The 9587-nt window shown below is 43.0% G+C and overlaps 1 protein-coding gene across 1 annotated transcript; it reads left to right on the top strand.

Moving 5' to 3' along the window:
• The first annotated feature begins 1484 nt into the window (after positions 1 to 1484).
• Positions 1485 to 6956, top strand: LRRN4CL (LRRN4 C-terminal like). Its single transcript, XM_081968399.1, has 2 exons — positions 1485 to 2248; positions 3882 to 6956. The coding sequence occupies exons 1-2, from the start codon at positions 2230 to 2232 to the stop codon at positions 4751 to 4753; spliced, it is 891 nt and encodes a 296-aa protein (XP_081824525.1). The 5' UTR covers positions 1485 to 2229; the 3' UTR covers positions 4754 to 6956.
• The last annotated feature ends 2631 nt before the right edge of the window (positions 6957 to 9587 follow it).

The raw sequence follows: 9587 nt of genomic DNA, 5'->3' as shown, positions 1-9587 counted from the left end.
ATAGATGATAGATAGATAGATAGATAGATAGATAGATAGATGATAGATACATACATACATACATACATACATACATACATACATAAAATAGATTAGGTAGGTAGGTATAAATAGACATAGATAGATAGATAGATGATAGATAGATAGATAGATAGATAGATAGATGATAGATAGATGATAGATAGATAGATAGATAGATAGATAGATAGATAGATAGATAGATAGATAGATGATAGACAATCCTTGAGACTTTGAGCCGTAGTAGTAAACATTATAGCACAGACGTACATCATAATTCATGTCCAAATATTTAAGGATCATCCAAAGCCCCAAATAATCATTCAGTCATCAACATTTTCAGCCAAAAGGAAATGAGATTTTCCTTAAAAGCCTTTTTCGCCCCTCAAGATTTATGCTGAGTCACTAACACCATGTTCTGACTCAGCAAAAGATCTTCCGAGCAAAAAACATTTCCAGGAAAAAGTGGGGGGGGGGGGGAAGTTCCTTTGGACGAGCGTGAATTAAATCCAAGATTTTAATTTTTTTTTTTGCAAACTTCAGAAGCGCCCGCCAGAAAATAGACAGGGCTCAGCTGCCAGATGATGACTCTTTGAGATATTTTTGGTGTTTTGGAAAAAAAAAAAGTATTTTGGGAGCTTGTTTTTAAATCAGTGGCTCCTGGATGAATTAGTCCTTTGTGTCAGCCTGTCGCACCTGCAATTTTCATGGAATTCTTTTTTTTTTTTAGAGTGGATGAAGGAAGAATTTAATAAAGGCGAGAAAATTAAGGGGCTATAGTTTATTGAACAGAAGAACAGAGTTGGAAGGGACCTTGGAGGTCTCCTAGTCCAACCCCCTGCTCAGGCAGGAAACCCTATACCATTCCAAGCAAATGTCTGTCTAATCTCTTCTTATAAGCCTCCAGAGATGGAGAAGGAAGGAAGGCAGGAAGGAAGGAAGGAAGGAAGGAAGGAAGGAAGGAAGGAAGGAAAGCAAAATAACAATAACAGAGCTGGAAGGGACCTTGGAGGTCTTCTAGTCCAACAGGAAGGAAGGGAGGAAGGAAGGAAAGAAAAAGAAAAGGAAAAAAGAATGAAAGCAAAATAACAGAATAACAGAGCTGGAAGGGACCTTGGAGGTCTTCTAGTCCAACAGGAAGGAAGGGAGGAAGGAAGGAAGGAAAGAAAGAAAAGGAAAAAAGAACGAAAGAACGAATGAAAGCAAAATAACAGAATAACAGAGCTGGAAGGGATCTTGGAGGTCTTCTAGTCCAACAGGAAGGAAGGAAGGGAGGGAGGGAGGGAGGGAGGGAGGGAAGGAAGGAAGGAAGGAAGGAGGAGGGAAGGGAGGGGAGGGAGGGAGGGAGGGAGGAAGGAAGGAAGGAAGGAAGGAAGGAAGCAAGCAAGCAAGCAGAATAACCGAATAACAGAGCTGAAAGGGGCCTTGGAGTTCTTCTAGTCCAACAGGAAGGAAGGAAGGGAAGAAGGAAGGGAGGAAAGAAGGAAGGAAAGCAAAAGAACAGAATAACAGAGCTGGAAGGGACCTTGGAGGTCTTCTAGCCCAACCCCTGCTCATGTAGGAAACCCTCTGCCATTCCAGACAAATTGGTTATCCAATCCCTTCTTAAAAACTTCCTGTGTTGGAGCATTCCTAACTGCTGGGGGCAAAGGTTTTTATTTCATTTTTTTTTCCTCTGAGCATATTCACGCCCGCGAAGAGCGTGCAAACAGTCCTTATAAGGCATGTTTTCCCTTTTTTAATTTTTTGGGACAAACACCTGCAATGGGAGCTGGCTGGGGGCAAGGCCAAATCTTTTTTCTCTCTCTCTCTCTCTCCCTGAAATGAAAAGCAGAAAAAAATCCACCCCTTTGGCTCTCCTTTCCCTGCTTCCCACTGGCTGGGCCCCCGTTGTAAAAAGGGGAGGCGAGGAGGGGCAGATTAAGTCATCGGATGAGTAAGATATAAAGTTTTCTTCGGAAGCGAGTCCCAGCAGAGAACCCCGCCGTGCCCCACAAAGCGAGGAGAGAAAAATCTTGATTTTGGCTGCCGGTGGCCAAGCCAGAGAGAGGATGCTGAATGCAGCTTAAGAGAAACACTGAGGTTATTTTTCGCTGTTTTTAACGGTGGGGAGACCCTCCATGCTGGGCAGCTGCTTCCTGGATTCCTGAATTTTGGATGCCTTCAATCGTGCTTGGCTCTTGAATTATCCTTTGCTGAGATTTGAGCTGGATGGTGCTGGACACGCCAGGTGAGCCCCAGCTCTCTCTCTCTCTCCCTGTTGCTGACTACTAATTGGATTTTATTTTATTTCATTTCATTTCATTTCATTATTTTATTTTATTATTTTATTTTACTTTACTTTATATTATTTTATTTTATTTTATTATTTTATTTTATTTTATTATTTTATTTTATTTATTATTTTATTTTATTTTATTTTATATTATTTGATTTTATTTTGTTATTTTATTTTTATTTTATTTATTTTATTATTTCATCTTATTTTATATTATTTCATTTTATTTTATTATTTCATTTTTATTTTATTATTTCATTTTTATTTTATTATTTCATTTTTATTTTATTATTTCATTTTATTTCATTTCATTATTTCATTTATTTCAATTATTTCAATTATTTCATTTATTTCATTTATTTCAATTATTTCATTTTATTTTATTATTTTATATTTTATTTCATTTCATTATTTCATTTATTTCAATTATTTTATTATTTTGTTTTTTATTCTATTATTTTATTATTTTTTAAATTTTATTTTATTATTTGTCAAACATGTACAAGGTCGCAGGTGTAAGTATGAATGGATGAATCGGGCAGCCTGCAAGAATTATCCAAGGGGTGAACCCTGGACAGTGAGGGGGTGGGGGGAAACATTTTTCATTAGAGGTGGTCCTTGATTTACGAGTGAGGCAGAGGGCGGAATATCCATGGCTAGGCAAGGAGATTGTTTAGTGAGTCACGCCTGATTTTATGTATTTATTTTTGAAGACGTTTCATAACCTAACCAGGTAACATCACCACTACTGGGGGGGGGGCGATGTGGAGAGGAGGAAGAGGAAGAGGACTCTGGGGTCCTTGGAGCTCTCTGAGCTTCCTTGGTTTCCTTGTAGACGTTTCATGACCCAGCTAGGTAATCTCATCAGTGTTAGAAAGGAGTTGGATGGGGGGGATAGATAATGAGCAGGAAGGAAGAAGAAAAGGAGGAATGGGGAGGGGAGGTCCTTAATGCTCTCTGAGCTTGGTGATTTTGTAGCAGACGTTTCGTGACCTAACTAGGGAACACCATCAGTGCTAGAAGGGAATGGGGATTGTGGAGAAGAGGGGGAGGAGGAGGGAGGAGAAGAGGACGGGGATGAAGAGGAGGAAGAGGACTGTGGGGTCCTTAATGCTCTCTGAGCTTGCAGACGTTTCATGACCCAACCGGGTAACATCATCAGGACTAGAAGGGAGAGGGGTATCAGTGAGGGGTGAGGCAGAGGAAGAAGAAGAGAAACGAGGAATTATCAGTGCTGTCTGAGCTTGGCTGTTAAGCAAACCACTGCTGTTCTTAAGTGAATCATGTGGTCGTTAAATGAATCTGACTTTCCCCATTGACACTGCTGGTCCGAAGCTGGGCTGGGAAGGCCGCAAAGTACATTCACATGAACCCCCAGGATGCTGTGATTGTTGTAAATACATCCAGTTGCCGCATGTCTAATTTTTATACATGTGGCCATTGCAGATGTTACTAGGGTCCTCCTAACCCCAAGGACTGGATGCACGTTGCTTTAATCAATGCTGGTGTAATGTCGCTAAGCGAATCTTTGTAACACCCACCTGTGTCTTTTTCCTCACGCATGTCCCACTCGTCTCCTCCGCAGGAATCATGTCAGCTTGGACGCTCGTACCCATCATGGCTTGTGGCCTCCTGACGCTATGCCCCCAAGGGTCCCCCACCAGCATGGGCCACCCACTGCCCAAACCCCTCCAAGGCTCATACACCCCTCACCCGTCGCTCAGCCATCCCCCGCTATCCGGACCGGAGAAAGCTGCTCCCGCAGCGTCCGACGATTACGAAGACTACGACGAAAATTATTACGACAACTTTCAGTCCACCGAGTCTCCCCGTTTCCTCTCGCCGGGGCCATCGACTCCTTTTTGTGCCTACGACCGCTGCAAACACCTCCAAGTGCCTTGCGGGGAATTGAGCCGGCTGAGCAAATGTTTATGTCCCGGAGTCACCGGCCCGGACGTAACCCCAGACACTCCTCGTTTACGAGCGGTCCACGTCGGCGAGACCCGCGCGAGCTTGCACTGGTGCGCCCCCTCGTCCACGGTCCACGTGTATCACCTCAAGTATCGCCGCCCCGGCGAGGAGTTTGTTTCAGGGCCGCCGCTAAACAGCACCGTCCGCATCGCAACGCTTCACGACCTCATCCCCAGCACCGAATATCTCCTCTGTGTCGTGGCGGCCAACCGAGCTGGGTTCAGCCCGACGGATGACGGCATTCAAGAACATGGGCCGTGTCGGCAGATTCGAACCTCGGCTCACCTGATGACCTATGTCTATATAGCAGTGGGTTTGGCCTGTGTTCTAATCCTGGGGGTGGTTTCTGTCCTGTTGTGGCATTTCTACACACGGAAAGCCAAACCTGTCCAGCACGGATCCTTGGATAATATCCTGGACGGGGAGCTGAGTTCGGGACACGCCGGAGCGACCAACAGCTCGTTCCGGACGGAAGAACAACTGTGATGGAGGCGTCCTAGTGCCAGTTTCTACTTGTGTCCCGTTTTGGACAATGACCGAGTCTCTTTTTACGGAGGGGACACTGAGGCACAATCACTTTAGGCTGCTCAAGTGATGGAAGACAGACGGGCTCCGATGATGGACAGTTGGAGCGAAGCTTCACTTTTCTGCCAGACAATCGTTTTCAAAGTGAATTGATTCTCTTTACGGACCGCAGGTGGTCCTCGACTTACGGCCGTGTGTTGAGCGACTGTCCCAGGTTAAAACAGCGCTGAAGAAAGACGACTAAGTCCCAGGGTCAGGCAATCCCCATTTGGGACTTCCGACAAGCAAAATCAATGGGGGAAGCTGGATTCGCTTAATGACCATGTGATTCACTTAGCAACTGTGGCAAAAAAAAAAAACCTTGTAAAATTATGCTATCTTATAGCTGCCCTGCTTAGCAATGAAAATTCTGGTTCCAATTGTCGTCATAAGTCGAGGACTACTTGCGTTCTCTTTTCCTTCCTTCCTTCCTTCCTTCCTTTCTTCCTTCCTTCTTCTCTTTCTCCCCCTCCCTCTTTCCTTCTTTCCTCTCTTTCTCCCTCTCCTTCCCCCCTCCACCCTCCCTCCCCCTTCCTTCATCTCTTTTTCCCTTCCTTCCTTCCTTCCTTCCTTTCTCCCTCCCTCCTTCTTCCCCCTCCCTTCCTCCCTTTCTTTTCCCTCCCTCCCTTCCTTCCTTCCCCCTTCCTTCTTCTCTTTCTCCCCTCCCTTCCTTCCTCCCTCCTCCTCCCTCCCTCCCTCCATTACATCTAGCTGTACCTTTTCTCCCTCCCTCTTCTTCCTTCCTTTTTAGTTTTCCTTCCTATTTCTCCTTCTTTCCTTCCTTCCTTCCTTCGTTTCTCCCTCCCTCCCTTCTCCTGATGGCTGCTAGTTCTTGGAATGCAGAGAAATCTTCCAATCCAGATGTTGTGAATTATGTTTATTTATGTATTTATTAGCTCCCTCGACTATCTGTCTCTCTCTCTCTCTCTTTTAATAATGCCAAGGTAACCGCTGTCCCCACCTGGGCATCCTTTCTCCACTGTGTGAGTTGATGACAGCACCAGATGGGAAGGTCACACTTAAGACAATGGAATGGGGGAAGGGATCGAGGGTTGTGGGGGTACTTCGTCCTGTTGCAATGCTTGAAGGTACTTTGAAGGAAAAAAATGCTGGTTTTTGACATTCACATTTGCAGCTGGCTAGCATCTTCAGATCTGCAATAGCTCATCCTTGGGGGTTAGACTAGATGATCTCAAGATCCTTTCCGACTGTTAGATTCAAGGATTCAGTGATCCTATGGAGAATGCCTTCCCCTGCCTGGAGTCACGGGCTCCAGCTATCTTTTCTCCCTGCAAAATTTAGCTCCGATGCAGAAATCTCTCCAAATTAATCCTTTTGCACCCAACGGTGTGATCACTGTTTATGAACACAACTGGAAGAAGGAACTGCTCTGAGACCGACAAACATTTGAAGAGTTGTGATCCCATGTGGGGAAACTCATCCACTCCTGCAAACTGCAGCTCCCAACATCCTTCAGGCCAGCTGGGAAATTCTAATTTAATTTAATTTATGTCGATTTAGGCACGCTTCCCACACCAAAATCCTTCTGGAATTCAACATCCAGAAGGTTGCTGATTTTCCACCCCTAACCCACTTCCTTTTACCAAGGAAAGTTTGCATTCCCTACCCATTTGGCATTTAGAAACTGTCAATTTATACCTTTGTGGCCTCCAAGTAGGAGAAAAACTCCGTTTGAAGAATTACCGCTGGCCAATCTGGATTTTCGGCTGCACATTTGAGTGGTCTTATCTCGGTACGAAGCCAGCTGCTCCCTTTCGGCTTATTTAACAAACCTCTTATTTATTTTTGCACAACGAGGACTAGATTCTTATTTTACAAATAGGAGAAAAAGCCATAGCTTCCTACGCAGTTTGGAAAATTCTTCTCTGGTATGGAGACCTTTGTGGTTTGACTTGTCCTTGAGTGGCTCAATAATTTAGCTGTAAGAATTTGTGTGTGTGAGTCTGTTTGTGTGCGGATAGGGTTGGGCTCACACACAACACTAATCTCTCGGTTTGGCCTAACAGGGAACAATCTGAGCCTAATTTACGAATTTAGGAATCGTTTTGTCAATGGATGTTTACTTTTTATTGCTGCGTAGAATAAAATTGGGTTTAAATCTGAACTCTGGGTTTCTTCTTTGGATGTTTTTCCTTATAAAGGGAAAGGTTCCACTCGCACGAATGTGCTAGTCGTTCCTGACTCTAGGGGGCAGTGCTCATCTCCGTTTCAAGGCCGAAGAGCCAGCGCTGTCCAAAGACGTCTTCGTGGTCATGTGGCCGGCATGACTCAATGCCAAAGGCGCACTGAACGCTGTTTCCTTCGCACCAAAGGCGGTTCCTATTTTTCTACTTGCATTTTTTACGTGCTTTCGAACTGCTAAGTTGGCAGAAGCTGGGACAAGTCACGGGGGCTCACTCCGTTACACGGCGCTGGGGATTCGAACCGCCAAACTGCCAACCTTTTTCTGATCGACAAGCGTTTTAGCCCCTGAGCAGCCGCGCTCCTTGTTTTTCCTCCTACAGAACCTCAAAAGAACAATGATAGATTTTGCTTTTTAAATCGGGGAGAATAAAATCGGGTTTAAACCGGATCTCTCAATTTCTTCTATTGCTGATTTTCAGAAAAAAAAGATGAGGAAAAAAAGTAGATATTTCCCCCCCTGACCCTTTTCTATCCATGTTCCAAGACTGGAATTTTTAAATTTGCGGCTGAATTTGGGGCCAGCTGTTTTGCATCCTCCAGAAACATTCAATATTTTCCAGATGGCAGAAGGAACGGCAACAGCTGGAGATGCCCACCCGTTCAGTCGGCTTGGGACAATTTGTACCACATTCCTGGGGGTCTGAGTCGGCCTTAACTGCCTCCCTAACCTCTAAGCCAGATGTGGAACAGATATTTTTTTCCCAGCTTCGCTTCCCACCCCTTCCCACTCCATTCCCTTAACTTTTCCATGTGTTTTGTTTGTCGACTTTAAAAACATCGATCCTGCAGATGTCCAAAAAGGATCCGTGCAAAATAACTTCAGGAAGATAATCCTCGCAAAGGGAATTGGATGGCAGTTCTTAAATCTATATTTACCAGTAAAGGTTAAAGAAAAAAAAATATTCTTCCGCAAAATAATTACTTTCAAAGCTAGAGAGTAGCCTCAGGGTCACTGAGAATAAATACACTGAGAGGCAAAACATCTTAGTTTCCCATTCTTTAGGAATGTCTTTAACACTCTTTTCCAGTCTTGTGTTGTGCTGAATTTTTTAAATTGTGAGGGATAGCTTGGATGGATGGATGGATGGATGGATGGATGGATGGATAGATAGAGATGGATGATAGATAAATAGATAGATAAACAGATTGTGAGGGATAGCTTGGATGGAGAGATGATAGATGATAGATAGATGATAGATAGATGATAGATAGATAGATAGATAGATAGATAGATAGATAGATAGATAGATAGATGATAGATAGATGATAGATAGATGATAGATAGATAGATAGATAGATAGATAGATAGATAGATAGATAGATAGATAGATGATAGAAAGATAGATGATAGATAGATAGAAAGATAGATAGATAGATGATAGATAGATTGTCTATCTATAGACACATAGATGTAGCTATCTAGCTAGATGATGATAGAGATGATGATGATAGATAGATAGATAGATAGATAGATAGATAGATAGATAGATGATAGATAGATAGATGATAGATAGATAGATAGATAGATAGATAGATAGATAGATAGATGATAGATAGATGATAGATAGATGATAGATAGATAGATAGATAGATAGATGATAGATAGATAGATAGATAGAGACAGATAAATCTATAGACACATAGATAGATGTAGCTATTTAGCTAGATGATGATAAAGAGAGAGATGATTGATAAACAGACAGACGTAGATGTAGATAGCTATTTAGCTAGATTATAGATTGATAGATTTATAGACGACAGATAGCTAGATAGATAGATAAATAGATAGATGATAGCTGGATAGAGATAGATAGATAGATTTATAGACGACAGATGATAGATAGACAGACAGACATAGAGATAGATGTAGATAGCTATCTAGCTAGATGATAGACAGACAGACAGATAGATAAAGATTTAGATGGAGAAAGAGAGAGATATTTATGGATAAATAAGAGGGATTTCTGTCAGTGTTGTCCATTCCAACTCAGCTCTCTGATAAAATTTTCACAAGCAGGAGGAAAAGGGGAAAAAAGAGTATGAAAAATGACCTTAAGTAACTTTTTCCCACTGCCCTTGTAACTTCAGACACTCACTAAGTGGTCATACGTCGAGGACCCCCTGCCAAAGACCCTAAAATAAAAGCATCACCCCCCCAAAAAAAACTACTCTGATACCCTTGTCTGAAAATAATAAAACCGAGCTGTTGTCTAGAAAAACATCGTCAGCAACACAACCGAAAAAACGGCCTCCCTTTGCGGTTTTCTCTGGGCTAAGTATGCGTCAACCGGAAAAAAAAGGATTATGGCATTTAATTCTGGCTGTTCTCCAGGCTGACCTTCGCTCCCTTTGCTGCCCTAAACATAATAAAAACCCTCGCTCGAAAATGAAGTCCAGACGAGATGCATAAAGGATGATTGATACATCCCTCACCTAGTCTTGCTTGCTCCCATCCCTAGTTTTTGGCATCCGTCGGTCGACGTTCGGGGTTTAATTTTATCCGTGTTGATTCATTCCCTCACTCATTTGATCCTTGCCTTCCGTCTTTGGT

The sequence above is a fragment of the Natrix helvetica genome (assembly GCF_964273705.1).
Source record: "Natrix helvetica genome assembly, chromosome: 16".
NCBI lineage: Eukaryota > Metazoa > Chordata > Lepidosauria > Squamata > Natricidae > Natrix > Natrix helvetica.
This window is presented reverse-complemented; position numbering and strand designations above follow the sequence as displayed.